This window comes from Danio rerio, chromosome 2 (assembly GCF_052040795.2).
Source record: "Danio rerio strain M-AB ecotype USA chromosome 2, GRCz13ab, whole genome shotgun sequence".
Classification (NCBI taxonomy): domain Eukaryota; kingdom Metazoa; phylum Chordata; class Actinopteri; order Cypriniformes; family Danionidae; genus Danio; species Danio rerio.
This window is the reverse complement of record NC_141022.1, coordinates 5,154,428-5,175,744: the sequence shown is the minus strand read 5'-3', so window position 1 is coordinate 5,175,744 and position 21,317 is coordinate 5,154,428. Positions and strand designations below refer to the sequence as shown.

Sequence of the window (21,317 nt, the reverse complement as noted above, 5' to 3'; positions counted from 1 at the left end):
TCTTGTTCTATTTTGTGATTCATGTTTGTCCTTTTTACTCATTTTGTTAATGCTTTTGAATTGCATTATGTACTTTTAATGTTTCTTCCAAGAACTTTTAACCTTGTTAACCTTTTTAAAAGTTTTAAAAAGAGTTTTTTATTAACAGTTTTAATAGTTTAAAGGGCACCTATGTTAAGAAAATTTTTGCAAGCTGTCTGAACAGACCTATGTTTAGGTATAGTGTGTCCACAGTCATGTTGGGTTTATATAAAGACAGTAAGTCTCTTTTTTTAATGTCCTGATGTTAAAATCGGATCAAAATCCCTCCCATTTTTGAGGCCCACCGCAACGTGATGTAGGAGTGTGGTTTTATATATTACTATACAAAAACTTTGTAATAAACTGCCAGTACATTTTCTGTTATTTTACAGATTTATTTCTCTGTATATATTTATTCTTACACATTATATTGTTTTAAACTACTAAAAATTGTTAATTAAAAGTCACTTTGTTAAACTGTAGAGTTGAATTTTAACATCAAAAGTCAACAAAGCTGAGGTAAAGCTCCCATAATGTAATTCACAACTGTAAATTAATGGAAGACAGAAATCCTAATCTATTGTTACGCTTTTAAGACTTTATTTTGGTGGTCCATTTGAGTATTAGTAGACTGTAGGGATGTAACAATATTGTAAATACCGTAATACAGCAATATTATATGTTTATAATATTACCGTAGGCGAATGACTCAATAAAACTATATTTCTGAAAAGTTTGCTTAGGCGAATGAAGCGAATGGGAGGTAGCGGGAACTACAATTCCCATCAGCCTAGGCGTGGCCATCATCCTTTGTCCCTACGAACCTAAAGCGGGTTTTAAATCGGATGTGTGGAAGCATTTCGGTTTCTTTCTATAAAGATACGAAAAAGGAGAAAAGGTGACAAACAAAGAAAAAAACAATATGCAGGCACTGCCAGACTGTGGTGAAATATAAGTCGGGAATACGACTAAAAACAGTCATGGGGACTGCAGAACACAGCACACTTGTTAGATTAATGCAGACATTGACTTGTACCGCAAAGAGACCTATATCTCACTCATGGCTTGTCCTCTCAAGTGGTGGAAAGACAATGCACAGCGTTACCCACTGCTGTCAACCTGGGCCAAGTCATATCTCTGTCCCAGAAACCTCAGTCCCAAATGGGAGGGTTTTTTTTCTGTTGCAGGGGACATGCCCAGAGATCCCAGCTTTGACCAGATTATAGTTATATGATCATTTTCCTTAAAAAACCCATCTCTATCTAAGTGAGTGAGTGATTAAATGTTGAATGTGATGAGTTTTCAACAATACTAAATTGAAACTTTATTTTTTTTCATATGGCTTAATAGTTTTTTGTTATTAAAATTGAAGTTCTTGTTTCAAAGCTTACAGATAGATGGCTAATTTGTATGTCATTGATATGTTCTGTGCTAAGGTAAATAAACACTTTTGGCACTTTTTTCGAGTCTTTTCATTAGTTTTGTTTTTCCTGTAAATTATTCAATAAATACCGTACCGTGCCATTCGTACCGAGGTATTATCGTACCGTGAAATTCTGATACCGTTACATCCCCAGTAGACTGTCTGCTTAATATCTGCTGATACTGCTCCTTTAATAGACATTCAACTGACTATAAGAAACTTTGTAAGTACAAGTACACTTACACTAACCCTAACCCCAACAGTCTACTTAGAATCTAATGAGAATTAATTGGCATGTAGATGCAATGTAACTTAAATTCAACAAACAGACCATCAAAATGAAGTGTGACCAATCTACCTTCAGCGTTGGTCTGCATGGCTGGTGCACTGCAGTTGTTTTTAAAAAAAAGAAGAAGAAGAAGATGTAAGTTTAGTTTCTCAAACTTTTTCTGAAACAAGAAAGTTGTAATGCGTCAAAATCTTCTGTGAGCTGCAAATAAGTAAACGGATTAAATTTGAAGAAGCCCATCAGGGAGCAGCATGATATTCTCACTAAAATAACTTTATGTGGACAGCAGCGTCCCAAGGCAAGTCGTATCTTTCAAAAGAGACAAGGGGGACCTGATTTTCCTCATTTTAGTCAATATTGTGGGTTTTGCTAGCAGGATACATCAAAGATTTTGATTGTGAGGAGAAAATCATTTGAAGGGAAACTCAGTCAGCGTGTTGTTGTGAATTACAGCAGCATCAATTTAGGGTTTACTTTGAACACCAACTTCACTGCTAATGTGACACAATTTTTTTGTTTCATAGACTTCGATTTAAAACTTAGAACCCAATTTCTGTTTAACGGAGAGAAGATTTCTTCTACACATAATAGTTTTAATAACTCATTTCTAATAACTGATTTATTTTATCTTTGCCATGATGACAGTAAATAATATTTGACTAGATATTTTTCAAGACACTTCTATACAGCTTAAAGTGACATTTAAATGCTTAACTAGGTTAATTAGGTTAACAGGGTAGGGTAATTAGGCAAGTTAGTGTATAACGATGGTTTGTTCTGTAGACTATCAAAAACAAAATTAGCTTTTAGGGGCTAATAATTTTGACCTTAAAATTGCATTAAAAAATTCAAAAGTGCTTTTATTCTAGCCAAAATAAAACAAAGAAGACTTTCTCCTGAAGAAAAAATAGATATATCAGACATACTGTGAAAATTTTCTTGCTCTGTTATACATCATTTGGGAAATATTTAAAAAAGAAAACAAAATTCAAAGGGGTGGTTTAATAATTCTAACTTCAAGTGTATATTGCACTAAAATATATTGCAATAAATGGTATTACTGTCATTTTGAGAGCATTTTATGCCACTTATTATATAATGCCAGAACGACAATAATAATATCATCACAAAGCAAGTACACTCTTCCAAAGAACACATCATATTTGATTTTTAATTTAATTATAGTCATTTTAATAATGAGTCATTGGAATCAGAATGTGAAAACGCATATCCTTGATAAATAATAATATATGTTAACAAAATAGTGTAAGATAAAAAGTCACAACACCCTTTCACACAGAAAATTTCCCGAACGACTTTACCATTAAATTCAAAAAAGCGCTGTTCACACAGGTTACGGCATTTTTCCGGGAAAGAGCATTCACACATCCATTCCAAAATATCAATAAATTCTGACATCATTACCCAGAAATGAGCTCTAAACAGCTGCGCTTGTATTTGTAAACATTTAACTACATTACAAACTCTGTGAAATGGTATTGTGAACAGCTTTGATGAAAACATATAAAGAAACACTTTCGCATGTGGAGCTGTACATAATATGTGTGCTGGCGCTCACTGCTTCACGGGCACACGCGACACGACAAGCAACTGAAGGAAGCAGAGCTTGAAGGTAAACAAACATAAGCATCTTATCGATAATTATTTACAAATTTGGCATTGAGAAAGAACATTGTCTGACTAACATCTAGCAGCTAAATGTGTCAGGAAAAATATTCAAAGGCTTTTATTTTCATTAACCCTGCGGAGGTGAATGCGTTGGATTGTTGGGAATGGCTAAAGTAGAAGTCTCACGTCAGCAGGACGTGCTCTTTCCGGCAATCTTCCTTCTGTGTTCACACAGCGCAGCATTCCAGCAAATTACCGGTAATGTTACAACTTCTCTTTCCGGAAAATAGCCAGAACGAATTTACCGGTATTTTCAAAAAGGGCCTGTTCACACATACACACCTTTCTGGAAAATAATTTTCCGGAAAGGTCTGTATGTGTGAAAGGGGCTACAGATGTTGCGATATCTGCTAGCAGGTCTATTTTCAGTCATCAGACACCCACGTGAAAATATTCTATAGTAATTTATTGTAAATACTACAGTGTTTATTAGCCATACTGGCACTGACACCTTCAGTAGAGATAGAGATGTCAGTTAATATGTTGCTAGAATTGATTTTTATGCATGGGCGATATATATTGCATCACCAAAATGATTGAGGACATGTCCATGTGTTGTGCGATGAGTGGATCATATTGTGGCAGGTCTAGCTTACACTTAACAATTACTTTTGCTGCTTGTTCAAGCTACTTATTTAAAATGAGTTGAAGCACGAGTTTTTTTGGGGGTAACAACTTAATTGTTTAATATTCAATCCACATAAATATATAAAAACGACCAAGTTAACTTAATTAGTTTGTGTTGGGACAACATGAAGGAACTAAGTTAACATAGTTAAGTTTACAAAAATAAGTGCACTGTAAAAATTACAGGGTTTCACACAGTTCCTTCATGTTGTCCCAACTCAAATTGAATTGTTTGTACAAATGTAAGTGGATTCAACACAAAACAATTAAGTTGTCCCCCCAATGAAATCAAGAATTGTGTTGTTTCGAATTTATTTAAATAAGTAGTTTGTTTAAATAATAGATGTTTTATTTTTTTGAGTGTTATGCTAATTACATTGTTTCACTTTTACTCATTTAAATTTTTTTAAACACATGATTGTTATTTAAATTAAATAAATACAATTAAAAAAAAACAGCTATTTAAATCTGTGTACACTGACAACAATAATTCAAAGAGGATTATTTGGATTTACCAAAGGTAAGTGGTTTTAAATAAAATTGATTTAGGCTGAATTTAAACAAACAAAATAAGTAGTAATTTGTTTAAATTTAAAACATAAAATGTTTGCAACAATTTTGCAGACATCTTTTTTTCAGTGTACTTGTGGGTTATTTATAGATCAACTTTAATAATAATTTAGTGTGATTTTAGAAGCATTTCTTTTAATAATTGTTTCTTTGAACTGACATCTGGTGGACTGACAGCTGATCTAGAAAGTCTGTTTCTGCCAGCGAACCTAGCTAACCTACTTTTACATCTGTGAAATGAAATATGTATTGTAAATTATTTTTTGCCAACAGTGTTTTAAAGGGGACAGAGAATGTACAGTAATGGTTGAAAGTGTAAACACAAAATAGCATTAGATGAACATGTACTGCCACCATCTGGTTGAGCTCTACTTTGTTCTACTCAACTCAAATAGAGGGACCAGGATATTTACTGATGCAGATTTTATATTTTTATATTTTACATAAAAAAATAAAAGATCCAATACTGCAGAAGGGGGGGGGGGGGGGGTAATGGTTATATTCACAGCTTTTGCTTCCAGAAATACACTCAAACAATACTTTTTCTGCTTGTTTAAACTTCATACACTGAAAAAAATTATTCAAAGATGATTCCTTGGATTTTCTTTTTTTTTTTTTACGTAAAGTGGTTGTAAACAATTTATTTGGGCTGAATTTAAATAAACAAAACAAGGTGAACATTATTACATTTCATTTGTTTGTTTAAAATCAACACAAATAAATTGTTTGCAACAGTTCTGCATGCAACACTTTTTCAGTGTATTTAAAATTAATTGCTTTTTGTGAACTACTCAATAGTTTTATGTTCATTCCACTAAAGTTAAGTTAATCCATTTGGTTTAGGACAACATGAAGGAATATTTTTTTAACAGTGTAAACTGGTTAAATTTTTAGTAAATATCAAAAGTGCAGGATAAGTGAGGATTTTATTGAAATTCATAGGCATTTAAGAAATGCATATAATCTGCATAGAAACCTTCCTAAAAGTGAATGTACACCTAAAAACTTTATTTATGCTTATGACTCAAATGAGGATTCAAGGTGGTTTAATTCGAACCCAGACTCATTCTGAATACAAACCCTTTGTACATTTCTGGATAATCTACCAGGAGGAACTTTTTTTTTTTTTTTTGCAGTTTTTGCGAATCCACCAGAGGCTGCTGAGTATGCTTTTTGAAATCTGAAATTTCTCTCTCGAGTGCCATTTGCACCAGCTGTTCTTGTGTAAATCCACCAGAGGTCGCTGTTGACTGACTGACTGAGTGACCCACCTTCCTCCTTCCCTAAACCCAACTGATAGTTTTTTCAAAAGTAATCCAGAAAAAGAACTGCCCTCGCAGCAACCTGATATTTACCACGTTTTCAGATTTTACCACATTTTCACCCTGTTATTTACTTTTTGGCTTTTGTTTTACTGCTTTCTGTAATTGTTCTTCGCCAGACTCGATGTACACGGCAAGCCACTGGGAAAGCGATCAGCTGGTAAGCGAAAAAAGGAACGATGTCCTACCAGCGTCGTTTCAAAGATGAAATGCAGCCATACGTTCCTCTGGCTACATAATTCTCGATCACCATATATGTATAAAGACCTACATTTTCAGAATGAGCCTATTTTGCTACTACAAAACTAAAAAAGACTCCGCGAAAAGGAGTCTTATTTATAAATGTGGCTTACTCACAAAACGAGCGGAAAAGTGCATTCCCAGCCTGATCTCAAGAGAAAACGTAAGTATTTTATGTTTTGTCAGTTTGGTGGCTGATTCGTATGAATTCGTACAAGTTAAGTCGTACAAAAATTTACGATTTTTAAGGCGTGGCACCCTACCAGGCCCCTAAACCCAACCATCATTGGGTGATGAGCAAATTGTATTAAATTGCACAAATAAGATCATACGAATTAGTCACTAAATCAAAAAGTTGCAAACTGCCGTGGGATTGCGTTGGCATTCCGCAATATTTTTATAAGCTTTTCACGCTTACCAGCTGACCGCTTACCTCCATGTGGACAGCTTTCCAGCTGTTACCAGTTTGCCCAGTAGCTCGCCATGTATATCAACGGACTTGAGACGCAGGGAGGGGTTGACCACAATGACAAGTTTTGAGTTTAATGAAGAACGATTCTGGAAAGCAGGTAAAAGAAAAAAACAAGCCAAAAAATAAAAATAAACAAGTAAATAACAGCGTGAGAATGTGGAAAATCTGAAAATGTGGTAAAATTCAGACGAGGCCATTTCTTTTTCTGGATTGCTTTTTAAAACTGTCCGTTGGGTTTAGGCATGTGGGTGGTTTGGGTCAACCGGTGCTTTTGAAAACACTATTGGTTGGGTTTAGGGAATGAGGAGGTTGGAGAAGGGTGACATCATTTACAATGGAAAAATGCACCTGTCGTGTTACTTGAAATCCACACAAATCAACCAAAAGTAAGTTTCCAGTTCATTTGCGTTGCCAGTTACGACGTTGTCAAATAATTCTAAGTAGCCTACTTACGTTGTACAACATGACAGAGGAAGTTTGTTGCTACAATCTTAATGAAATCCATTACCCCAGAGATTTTTCAGCCTCAGGGACACCCTTAAGTTAAATTACCAGAGGACTTTTATGCAAGAAGACACAGGTGGCGATCGTAAATAACATCAATTGCAGAGGAAGTGCGGTTGCTTGAGCGTGCAAGCCTGGAGGTGCATGTGCAAATCTGCAGCCAGACTATATTGGGGGGGTGGGTCAGTCGAACTGTAAGTCATTCAGTCAGTCGACAGCGGCCTCTGGTGGATTTATGCAGGCACGAATGGCATGAAAAATGTACACATCGGCCTCTGGTGGACTCACGAAAACTGCAAAAGAAGAATACCTCCTGGGACGTATTTGGCGCTCTTCAGAAATATACATAGCGATACGTTTTCAGAATAAGCCTGGGTATTTCTGTTGTTCTTCAAATACCGTAGCATTTAAATCAAGCCCTCCTTTAATAGGGTATGTCTATGTCAGACAGAATAGATTCAGACCGGAGAAAGTGGCCTGATGTTTATTGAGCCATAAATACATTTTAGACTCTGATAAATATAGTTCAGAAAAGCCCTGAGCGATGACAGTGAGTCTCCAACAAAAGCAGCTGCATCGCTCTGCGGTTCCTCTCACTGCTCTGTGCTTTTGGGCCCCTTAGAGAGCAGGTAAGAAAAACCTCTTTTTCATTTGATTGTGCTAATATAGAATCTTTGAATCAGCAATAGTTGGATCGAACATGATCTGTTTGTTTTGATCTCACTAAAAAATATGTTTTAAACAGTTTAGATGAAACATTGAAGACTTCAAAACAGCAAGTCAAAAGAAGTGTATGATCTTTGAGGTTTATATGAAATATACACTATTACAAAATAAATAATTGAATGAAATGAATAAAAAGGATTCCAAATAAATGTATTAACCGCAATGTCATAGAAATAGTTTTTTTTTTTTTTTCCCCACAGAAGCTTTTGGTGAACAAACTGCATTTGTTTTGTCTTTGGTTTGAAGAACAAGACATTTCAATGAACATTTTTCTCGATATTTCATACACCGGATGATGTTCTGAAAAATCAAAATTCACTATATCCTTTTGACATTTTTGAGAACTATCTTTGTCTCCAAGAAACCCCCTTCCTCCCGTTCTTCCACCTTTATCCAGAATGGGAGGCTGTGGCTCAGTGACTAGCACTGTTGCAAGAATACCAATGGCGTTGGGTCCTCGCTGGGCCATCTGGTATTTCTGTGTGGACATTTACATTTAGGCATTTAGCAGACGCTTTTATCCAAAGCGACTTACAAATGAGGACAAGGAAGCAATTTACAAAACTATAAGAGACAACAATGAATAAGTGCTGTAGGCATGTTTCAGGTATGTGAAGTGTAAGAAGCAAAACATTAGTAATTTTTTTTCTTCTTTTTTTAATTATTATTATTATTATTTTTTTTTTTTGTAGTACAGTTAACGGTGGAGCCAGAGAGGCAATTGCAGATTAGGAAGGGAAGTGGAGACTAAATAGTTGAGTTGAAGACAGCGAGTGACTCTGCCGTTCTGATGCAGTTGGGGAGTTCATTCCACCAACTGGGCAGATTGTATGCAAGAGTTCGGGAAAGTGATTTAATCCCTCTTTGGGATGGAACCACAAGCCGACGTTCATTCACAGAACGCAAGTTTCTGGAGGGCACATAAATCTGCAGAAGTGAGAGCAGATAAGAAAGAGCGCAGCCAGAAATTGCTTTGTAAGCAAACATCAGAGCTTTGAATTTGATGCGAGCAGCAACTGGCAGCCAGTGCAAACGGATGAGCAGCGAAGTAACATGTGCTCTTTTAGGTTTATTAAAGACCACTCGTGCTGCTGCGCTCTGAGTGGAGTTTGCATGTTCTCCCCGTGTCCGCGTGGGTTTCCCCTGGTTTCCACCCACCATCCAAATATGCTCTATATAATAGTTAAATAAGCTTAAATCTTTTTTCCAATGTCTAAAGAACTATCTTTGTCTCGAAGAAACCCCCCTCCTCCCCTTCTTCCACCTTTATCCAGAATGGGTGGCACGGTGGCTCAGTGACTAGCACAGTAGCCTCACAGCAAGAATACCAATGGCGTTGGGTCCTCGCTGGGCCATCTGGTATTTCTAAATGGAGTTTGCATGTTCTCCACGTGTCCGCGTGGGTTTCCCCCGGTTTCCTCCCACCATCCAAATGTGCTCTATATTATAGATCAATAAGCTTAAATCTTTTTTTTCTAATGTCTTACTCTTAGGAAGTTCGCCTTGGCCTCAGCCAAAGGGGAGTTTGAGATCGATCCTGAATTCATTCTCCCCTCGCCCTGCGAAAGGGGGGAGCTCTGTGCTCGAGGATCCCTTGAGCTCAGGGCTCTCTCCCGGGACGGCATGCCAAACAAACTATATATTTAAATCATGAGCTAAGTGTGAACTCTTGAATTTGCATTTATGAGGGAAACGCTTGGTTATGGATGTGACACCTCTCAGTTATCAATGTGACAGATGGGTAATTGCCACTTGTGTGACTTTGGTAAATCAAATATAATAGTTTTGACAGAAAAAAACATTGACAGAAACATTTTTGAGTGTTTTACAAGTATTGTAAATAATGTAGATGGGATTTCGCTATTTTGGTATAAACTAAGCCAAGATTGACATTTGCATGGAATTGCTCATAGATTAACATGTTTTTTTTTTATGTTGTTTTATTTACTATCAGCATGTCACTACTAAGGACAATCATTTTGGGCATCATCCTGACTGGACATCTGTGTGGAGGTCAAGACGAACTACTAGAGGACAGTTTAGAGACAGCAGTGGATGAAGTGGCCACTGAGGGAATCGAGGAGCTGGAGGAACCTGAGGAAGAGGGGTTGGATCTCAGTCCACCTGATGACAGACAGCCATGTGCCATGTGGATGGGCGGTGTTCCAGGCACACCTGGGCACAGTGGAAAACCTGGAAGAGATGGCAGAGATGGACGTGACGGACAGAGGGGCGAGAAAGGAGATCAAGGTTAGACTAAATACTCTACTCATTGAAGATTTGTTTGAAACAATAGAGCGGCTCCATTTTTGACGAGTGGCATCTACAGCGGGTAAAATAAGTATCGAACACATCATGCTTTTTCCTGGTAAATGTATTTCTAAAGGTACATTTAATTAACTCTCTGTAATTAACTCTATAATTTGGAGATTTGGGTATAAATGCAAACAATCCCAAAACACAAATACAAATAAAACAAAGCCAAGGTTATTCAGAAAAATGAGGTACAAAGTACTGAACTACTGAAATGTGAATCTTGTTTATGAAATCTGGTCTTTAGCTCTTATTTTCTATTGGATTCAGGTTTGGTGATTTTAGCAGCTTTATTTTCTTTTCCAAAATGCAGTTGAGAGTTTCCTTGGCTGTGTTTGGGTTCATTGTCTTGCAGAAATGTCCATTGTATGGTTTCATCCTATGTTCTCATTGACTTCATCTAGTAAGGTAATGTAGATAATATTCATTTAGACTGACGGAACAGCAGGATTAGTTTCTAAATGAGAGATTTCAGCTGCTGTCTGGGCTTATCATGCCTTTTTACACCTTGCTTTCTTCATGTGTTCAAAACTTTTTCCCTGTGTCATTTTAGTTTACTACACATACCTTAAATTCTGAACTAGTTAGTTTTGTTTCTTTATGTGTATGGATTTGCTGTTATTGTTACTGTTATCTGGTGAAACTTTCAAGTCAACGACACTTTTAGAAATATATTTTTGTGATGTGTTCAATGCGGTCAAAATGGTGAGACAGCATCAATAGACAAACCATTGGACCAACCACAATGTAAAACATCTGAAATGTTGTTTTGATCAGTCTAAAATGCCTCAGCCAAAGTCAAAATCAAAGTGTTTTAGAATTATTACCTCCAGAACGGTCTTAAGCTCCCAAGGAGCATCTCACACACCCGAAACCATCAAGCAATCATTGCATTTAGTCTTCTAAGGTGCAAGTAATTCATTATAATATATATATATATATATATATATCAGTGCAATGTATAAGCCATAGAGAAGCGCAGGGCACAAAGTAACGCGAGGTTAAATGTAACACAGATTTTTTAGGTATTTGCTCAGGGTTGAACTTGGCATGCTTCCTAGGTTTTCACCACAGTGTCAGCAGACATCTTCCTGCCAATTATTGACAAAATTCTGGGAACGAGGAACACAGGAGAAACCATTTTTGCAGCATAAAAATATTTTTTATTATAGTCAATACTTTTTTATTTTTAAAAAAAATCAGTGAAAGTTTGTTAGTAAAGTCTTTTATTGTTGTGATCATCGTCTTCTAGGCTAAAAGTTGGAACCATATTGAAAGATGTAAAACACACACAGTGACTGCTAGCCAATTTTGAGGAAAAAATAACACAACACAAGTTGTAACAGGGTGTTACAATTAACCCACACACTGTTGGACACCAAACTAACACAATATTTTTTGAATTTTGAGTTTACTTTTGAGAACTTTTTAAATAAAAACGTTTTTTTTTTGGGATAAAAATATATAAAATATTTTTTTATTGCTAATAATGCAAATAAATGCATTGTATAATAATGGATACATGGATAATATTACAAATAGATTCAAATGTGTTTATCCGATAAACAAATGAATACATAAACATACTGTGCTATGTAGAATAAAAAAGAAAAGAGGCAACTACTGAGGAAATATAGCTACTATTTAAAGTAAGTGAAGTTTCACAAACTAATGTCGAGAGGAGCACGTGATATGATTGACTGCAGCTGGCCACCCATCTACACTCATTAATTAACCAATCAGATCAATCTTAACTCACTATAAGTAGCCTAGCTAGATTTGCTTTCTTATCTTCGTTTTCCGAAGAAACCCCCCATCCACCCCTTTCTCCTCCTTTCCTCCTTTAAGTTCTCGAGAACCCCCTGATCTCGTAATCCCCTCACATGCTCTATGGACCTGGCAGGAGCCCTGGACTCGACTATCTCCGAGCTTAGGGTTCTCTCCCGGGACAGCATGCCAAACCTGCTAACAGTTGTCAAACAATATCAAAGTGTGAACTCTTGAAACTGAATTTAAATAAATGGTGTGAAATCTGCTACCACAAGCTCCCTGTCTGTTACAGCTTGCCCTGTAGGTGGGGTAAATAGTAACATTTCTGCTTCTGGCATTTTTGGCAATACTGCACAAAAACCATTGGTCCGGCGATCATAATTCCAGTGCTCATTTATAGGAGAGGCTTGTGTGTTATTAATAAAAAATATGGTTTGTCTAACCCAGGGGTGGGCAAACTCGGTCCTGGTGGGCCGGTGTCCTGCACAGTTTAACTCCAGCTCTAATCACACACACATGCTTAAAGATTTCTAGTGATCTTGAAGACACTGATTAGTTTGTTTAGGTGTGTTTGACTAGTGTTGGAACAAAACTCTGCAGGGACACCGGCCCTCGAGGATCAAGTTTGCCCATCCCTGGTCTAACCTCATTATTTTGTTCATTATTTGCCCAAAGCCAAAAAGTGTTACTTTGTACCTCGCTCTCCCCTACTGCAAACCCAGTTGTGCGTAATGTTTCTGTGTTATTTGCAGGTGAAGCAGGTGAGAAAGGCGACCCTGGAGAAAAGGGAGACATAGGCAACGCAGGACCAAGAGGCTTTCCTGGCAACCCAGGCCTAAAAGGGGCTCGAGGCGAAAGTGCCTCGTCCTACCATTCAGCTTTCAGTGTAGGTCTCAGTGAGATTGTTTCCGCCACCAACGTGCCAATCCGCTTCAACAAGTTCTTCTACAACGACCAGCACCACTATGATGATGTGTCCGGAAAGTTCCGCTGCGTCCTGCCTGGAGTCTACTTCTTCACGTACCATCTGACCGTCTACACTAAAGATGCGAAGGTCAGTCTCTACAAGAACGACAAGGCCATCATGTTCACTTATGACCAGTACCAGGAGACCAATGTGGACCAGGCGTCAGGCTCTGTGATCTTGCGTTTGGAGGCAGGAGATGAAGTGTGGCTGCAGGTCTATGGAGACGAGACGGTTGGAGGAGTGTATGCTGATAATACCAATGACTCCACCTTCTCCGGTTTTCTCCTGTATCCTGTTAGTCCCGCAGAGAGACGCTGATGATTTCCTTAAATTATGAATTATTTGCCTATGTAAGTTTCAGTTTTGCGCTACGCTAGAGTCATAATTCAACACAACTTTGTATGAATGTTGAAATATTTTTGTGTCCACTATAACTACATGCAAATTACTCATTATTCTTTTCACTATGTAACATAAATGCATAGGTTAAACTAAGGTTCCCTTTCAAGGTTCCTACCTTTATTTAAAAAAAAAAAAAGAAGTTTATTCAAGTGTATGATTAGTATAATGTTAAAATGTGCTTCAGGTATTTCTCAGGAAATACTTAATATTGTGCTCACAGTGTAAATATACTTGATTTATACTGTCAGAAGTTTTTTTCTGTACGTTAGACCTTCAATGACATATACACTCACCGGCCACTTTATTAGGTACACCTTACTAGTACCTGGTTTGCCCTTTTGCCTTAAGAACTGCCTTAATCCTTTGTGGCATAGATTCAACGAGGTACTTTATTTATTTCTCCGAGATTTTGCTCCGTATTGACATGATAGCATCAAGCAGTTGTTGTAGATTTCCATGAACCATGATGCGAATCTCCCGTTCCACCACATCCCAAAGGTGCTCTATTGGATTGACATCTGGTGACTGTGGAGGCCATTTGAGCACAGTGAACTCATTGTCATGTTCAAGAAACCAGTCTGAGATGATTTGCGCTTGATGACATGGTGCGTTATCCTGCTGGAAGTAGCCATCAGAAGATGAGTATGGCATTGGCACGATGGTCAGTTGGTACTAATGAGCCCAAAGTGTGCCAAGAAAATAACCTCCACACTATTACACCACCAATGATAGTGGTTATTTGAGTTACTGTTGCCGTTCTATCAGCTGGAACCAGTCTGGCCATTCTCCTCTGACCTCCGGCATCAACAAGGCATTTGCGCCCACAGAAACATCACTCACTGTTATTTCCTCTTTTCAGACCATTCTCTGTAAACCCTAGAGATAGTTGTGTGTGAAAATCCCAATAGATCAGCAGTTTCTGAAATACTCAGACTAGCCCATCCGGCACCAACAACCATGCCACATTCAAAGTCACTTAAATCCACTTTCTTCCCCATTCTGATGCTCGGTTTGCACTGCAGCAGATCATCTTGACCATGTCTACATGCCTCAATGCATTGAGTTGCTGCCATGTAAATGGCTGATTAGACATTTGCGTTAACAAGCAGTTGGACAGGTGTACCTAATAAAGTGGCCGGTAAGTGTACTTAAAAGTATAATTAAATATTCTAAGTATACTTGGTTGTTGGTGTTTTCACTTCTTTGATTGAGTGGTCTACTGAATACTTTTGTCCACATAATATGACACTCTCCCCTGCTTTTGGAGATGACTTTCTAAGTAAAAATATGCTCCGTTGTAACTTCAGTTTATTTTAAGTTAGGTACAGCGCTAATTGCACTTAATGGGTGGATTCCATTTTGAAGGGCTTATTATTATGCCCTAATCCCATCGAAGGGTCACTCTGAGGGGATTAATGCATAGGGACGACCCTTTCACAATATACCAGTGTGTGACAGCTACCCAAATTTCCCAAAGTGAGCATCAGCTGTATTTTTTAAATCCTTCATTCCAAAGGGCCCTTCAATGTGTCTAGTTTAGATCACTTCAGTTTGGAGTGGCTCAATGTGGCACGATTTTTTCACCCTGAAGTGTCCATTGGAGGGCGATATATCCCATTTCGAGCAAATGGTTTGACTTCAAACTATCCTTAGTGAAAGAAAATACTAAGTACACTTGAAGGAAATAAAGCTACTACTTAACTAAGAATACACAACAGAACCCCTGCAAGTATGCTTGCATTATAACACTAGAACTCTACCAGTAAGCGTACACTATACTTCACCGCTTGTTATGACATTCCTTCCTTCCTTCACAAATTATTTACAAGTATTCACTTGCAGTACAAATGAAAAACTTGCAATATATTTAAAAGAAAACATTAATATACTAAAAAGGGGGCCAATTTAAACCCAAGTGGTTTTCAAGTAGTACACTCACCAGTATACTAGTACATAGATGTTATCATATTTACTACATGAACATACATATATACTTTAAATTTAGTATGGTATGAAGACCAGCAATGAAAGTATTGTCAGGAGTCTTGCACTGGACACTGTCCAGCTCCAACAGTTGTTGCACAGTATGACCTAATTTTATGAGTCTATTTTTAGTCTAATTGATAGACACCGGAGAGCAACACGATCTCTTTTTAGGTGAATATAATGCTCAAGGAGAAGATTTACCCATAATAACACAAAAAAAGAAGATCTATTCTGAATTTATTGGCCTTTCTATGCAATTACAATAAGAGCAATGAATCTTTTTAAGTTTAAAGCTTCAGACTTTTGTTACACTGTATAAAATTGTACCAATACTTCATCATTTGGAAAAGTGGCAGAAGGTCGATTTTTCTGATGAATCATCTGTTGAGGTGCATCAAAATCATCACAAAGACCCACTGGAACCCACATGGACCAAAGATTCTCACAAAAAACAGTCAAGTTTGGTTGATGGAAAAATCATGGTTTGGGGTTACATTCAGTATGGGGGCATGTGAGAGATCTGCAGAGTGGATGGCAACATCAACAGCCTGAGGTATCAAGACATTTGTGCTGCCCATTACATTACAAACCACAAAGGAGGGCAAAGGCTTCAGTTGGATAGCGCTCCTTCTCATACTTCAGCCTTCACATCAAAGCTCCTGAGAGCAAAGAAGGTCCAGGAGCTCCAGAATTGGCCAGCCCAGTCACCAGACATGAACATTATTGAGCATATCTGGGGTAAGATGGAGGAGGCATTGAAGATGGCAAAGAATCTTGATGAGCTCTAGGAGTCCTGCAGGAACGCTTTCTTTGCCATTACAGATGACTTTATTAATCAGTGATTTGAGTCATTGCAGAGATGTATGGATGCAGTCCTCCAAGCTCACGATGGAGTCAGACACAATATTCAATCTGTCTCCACTGCAGCAGGACTTTATATTCTATACTCGACATCATTTCTGTTCAGTGACAAAACTTTTTCTAAGCAAAGTCAGATCTTACTGTCCTACTGTCCATAGATCATATTTTATTTTGGTCAAATAAGTGTAATCTAGAGGCCTTTGCCTTTCATATAAGCCACTTCTGATACAAAATGATCACTTAGAAGTCAAATTATTTTTTGTTGTTCCTAAAACTTGGATAGTCGACAAGACTTTTATCAGGTAGTGTATATATGGTATAATTAAGAACCCTCATCATCCCCTAACCCTACACAGTTTTACATTTATACATCTAGTGGAGACCCAAAATACAGAATAACTTTTAGTTATTTAGCAGTTATTTAGTCTATATTATGAGTTCAAATATTCATATATTCTGAATTATTAATAATGTTTCATTATTAAAAAAAAACGTATTATTTGTGAAATTATGTTTTTCTACTATGGTAGTCAGTAGGTGCCAGTAAACATTAATTCATTCATTTTCTTTTTGGCGTAGTCTCTTTATTAATCCGGGGTCACCATGGTGGAATGAACCACCAACTTATCCAGCATATGTTTTTACTCAGCTGATGCCCTTTTAGCTGCAACCCAATACTGGGAAACATCCATATACACCCATAAAAGCACATTCACTACGGACAATTTAGCTTACCCAATTCACCTATACCACATCTTTGGACTTGTGGGGGAATGCGAAGCATTTACAGAAAACCCATGCGAACACGGGGAGAACATGCAAACTCCATACAGAAACGCCAACCGACCCAGCTGGGCTCAAACATTCTTCAAAATATCTTAAATATAATAATTTAAAGGTTTCAAATAAAACATTTACCAAGGGTGTGCTCTAAAAATGCTAAACTCAATCTCACGGCAATTCGTAACTTTTTGATTTAGTGGCTAATTTGTATGAATTTGTGTGATCTAATTTGTACAATTCAGTACTATTTGCTCATGACCTTAATGACGGATAGGGTTAGGCGTGGGTTTGGGTTGGGTTCCTCCTTTTTAAAACCTTACATTTTTGTTCTTGTACAAACCCAACTCCTGGGTTACATTCAGCATTTGGCTTTGCATTTTACCCCTTTTGGGTTGAAATAACGCAGCATTTCTGCACTGAAAAACATATGATCAGTTAATCATGACAGCATACTGTATGTTTTAGTACACAGTAACTTATTAAACTTATTTTAAAAAGTTAATCATGTTCTAACTTAATTTTATAAGTTACACAATCTGTTTTAAGTCAGTTTAACGTAATACAAGTTCAATGGACTGATAAGGTTAATTTATTTCAGCTGAAAACTTTAAGGCAACCAGGATTTTTTTTACAGTATGACTGTGCTTTTGTATTTAGTAGAGGACACTGTATATATATATATATATATATATATATATATATATATATATATATATATATATATATATATATATATATATATATATATATATATATATATATATATATATATATATATATGTGTGTGTGTGTAAACACACATATTTTACTGTAGATGGCAGCACAGATCTGTTTTGGATTTGGCCTCATGGGCCATTTCAAGTTTGTCCGGTTATCATGGGCAAATGAGCCCCTCTGCTGGTGTTTATACTAACTACACAATTTTGTCTGAGAAAAACCCTATTTCTCCATGTAGATAACTATTAAAAAGTGAATTTTTTATGAATTGTGACTTTGACTGACCATACAGATGTAATAATAATAATAATGTGTTATAAGTTTTTTTTGAAAAAGAATGTTTTTTGGTAGTCCTCATCCTGTGTGTTTCAGTCCCATACCAGACGTTTTTATTTTTGTTTTTAATTAAGGTAAACCAATGTTAATCTGTCAACTCCACTGGATTGTTTATTTGGCAGACAAAATGGCGTACAGTTGAAGACAAAATGGTAACACTTTATTTTGCTTATTCATATTGCACATTTTGTTGACTTTGCAACTACATGCCAATTATTGCTCATTTGAGTATTAGTAGACTGTCTGCTTAATATCTGATGATACTCCTCTTTCAACAGAGATTTAACTGACTGTAAGAAACATAGGCCATACATGTTAATTTACATTAACCCTAACCCCAACCAGTGTTAATTTTGTTGACAAAAAATGACGTCATAATTTTTGTGACGATCTTCTTTCGACGAAAACTAAATAAAAAACAAGTAATGATGATGAAAACTATGATAAAAATATACTGACAGTTTCGTTTACTAACAAAAACGAGACGAGAATGTGATTGAGGGGCGTTTTGGTGTGTGATGCATGATGAGCGGCTAACTTTAACATTAAGTGCATATTTTAGGCTTAATAAAGTAAGTTATACTAACGTTACTTCGAATAAAATATTGATAAACCTCTCATCTACTCATAAATCTGGAATTAAAAGTTAAAACTTTTATAAACAAGAGCTTGGTAGCCTAATGCTAATGTTACCACTGCTAAGATGCTAACACACTTTTTCCAAAGACACAACCATGTCTATAAAATAAATGTTCAACAGAAATGTGTCAATACTAGCAAGAAATGTGTCAGGAAAAGTTGTATGTAATATTTGCGTGATTTTAGGGACTTGGGTGATTCTTTAATGGAAAAGCTCTAGTCCTTAATTTAATTAAACTTTATTATTTAAGTTTAAGTTAGAATATTTTGTATAGATAAATGTACTCAATATTTAATTAAATTACACATAAATTAAACCCAATATATTTTAGTCAACTAAAATGAGTCAGAAGACTGAAATACGACTAAAACTAAATCAAAATTTGCTGTCAAAATTGCACAAAAAACCAAAACACATGTTTTGAGCTGTTGACAGTCGTATATGTGTGAGGACACACATATCTCACTAAAAAGTGAAAATTGGTTGTTTTTGCGTTATTTCGAGCAAATTCGTACTTCTGGTTTGAAACAAATTTTTGAAGCTGCGTCACGGCCATGAGATCTTAGCATGTATTCCAGCATGTAGACTGGACGTCTGTACCTCAGAGTACCAGGTGACATCTCGGAGTGTGCTGCATTCATTCATGAGTAAGACTTGGTTCAAACCAATCAGCAGGCTCTATTGTGTATGCGGTGCAACCTCATTAATATGCAAGATAGCTTAAAAGACTGTTTGCACACGTACAGTGTTCAGACGGCAGAGAGACGCCACATTGCGTTGCAGAGCGGGAGAACAAGAATTGTTTGGAGATACGGGTCGTCAGTGTTGCTTTTATAATTTGCTGCTCATTTTCCCTTTATGAGAGAGCTGGACTCACGTGTGGATTACAGTTCACGCGACACTCGACAGAAAAACATGTCTGAGGAACATTGTTTACCCGAGAGCTTTTCTCATCTGGAAATGGTGAAATCAGGACTTGCCGCTCGTCTCCTTTAATAAAGCGCAGCTCCAGTTGGTGTTGATTGTCCTGTCTCTACAGATTTGGTAAGTGAGCGATCAGTGCTCTTTGTTCAGTCAGTGTCAAAGTTAGTTCGTATTGTCAGCAGTGCTCTTTCAGTGTTTAAAGACGGACCTTAGTCAAATGATTTCTAAATTAATAAAGTTTACCGTACAATAATATCACTACAATATTATGGACTAAAGGAGATCTGCTGTAAATGCTGCTCTCCGAGTGTAAACATGTAAGCACCACAATCAAACTTATCGTTGTGTAGGATTTTCGCTGCAGTTTGTGACAGGAAAAACACACACAGCTTTCTGACGCTACCTACCGAGTGCATCTAAGTTACAAAGAAATGCAGAGGGTTTTTTTCTCTCATTCGCCGTGCGGTAACTAACACTGCATAAAAGATACATGCTTTAAGCAGCTCCTCGAATCAAATATCTCGTTTGTCACAAGGGGCATGAATGAAATTTCTGAATGAAAGAGCCAAACTGCAGTTAAAGTCCACCATTTAATAATTTGTCAAATAATTCGATTACTGATCTCCATGTAAACACAGTCACTGTCTTTCTCCTGTGAAAATCAGCTTGTGCCTCTACCGACACTCCCATTTTTATGCAAATTTTTACGGACCTTCCCTCTTTCCCCTCCTCTGATACTCCCCTCTAAACAGAGCTGGACACGCCCACTTTCCTGACTTTTTCCAAAGTAGAGGTGTGAAAACACCCTGCTGAAACAGGGGGGTTTCATGGCCCTTTAACACAGTCTACTTATAATCTATTGAGAATTAGCAGGCATGTAGGTCTCATTTGTAAGTCGCTTTGGATAAAAGCGTCTGCTAAATGACTAAATGTAAATGTAATGTAACTTAAATTTAACAAAATGCGCTAAAGGGACCATCAAAATAAAGTGCTGAAGGTTATTTTACCCAACACCTTCCAGTAAAAGAAAAAAGTGCTTGTTTTAGTTGTGCGCATAAATTGCATATGCTGATCCAACCCCCCACCCCCTGTATCCGAGGCCTTTAATTGTAAACTCTATGACCGATGCAGAACGCTTCAGGATATGGTATGCTTTCCATTTGGAGCTCTAAACTAGACCATTGTGCTAAATTTGCCATCAAATCTTCCATTGAAAGAGCTAATAATAAAGGACTTTGGCCACCAACGGTATTAATAGAAGATGCAGTAAGTCAGTATGAAGCTTCTGCAATAGCTGTGGTAAGAAAGACACAAAGTCCTTTTATATCATATTTTTCTGCAAAACTGCAAATACAAGCCGTTTATTTCTGGCTGAGCAAAGCTACTAAAAGGGCTGATTCAGTAAACAGAGGCCGATGTTTATCCTGCTCGCTGACAGACAAACGTGTTGGAAAGACGGAGAATTAGAGAACTGACCTGATAATGCAAAGTCATTGTTTAGATCCTGGGTAACACTTTAAAATAACTATCCGTTATAACTAGTTAATAGACCATTAATAAACTAGTAGTTAATACGTTATAAATGACTTGTTAAATAAAAGTTAATAGTTTGTTTATTATTTATATCTGTGCCTTATAGATGGCTAATGGATAACTTACAAGCTGTTAGTTAACGAGTTGTAAATGACTTCTTAACTGTATTTTAATGATTTATAACTATACCTAATAAATTAGT

The 21,317-nt window shown here is 36.9% G+C and overlaps 1 protein-coding gene across 1 annotated transcript; it reads left to right on the top strand.

The window, feature by feature from the left end:
- The first annotated feature begins 7,720 nt into the window (after positions 1–7,720).
- Positions 7,721–13,471, top strand: adipoqb (adiponectin, C1Q and collagen domain containing, b). Its single transcript, NM_001045425.2, is given in 3 exon segments — positions 7,721–7,786; positions 9,838–10,133; positions 12,719–13,471. Coding segments are annotated over 2 exon segments (828 nt in total). The 5' UTR covers positions 7,721–7,786; position 9,838; the 3' UTR covers positions 13,252–13,471.
- The last annotated feature ends 7,846 nt before the right edge of the window (positions 13,472–21,317 follow it).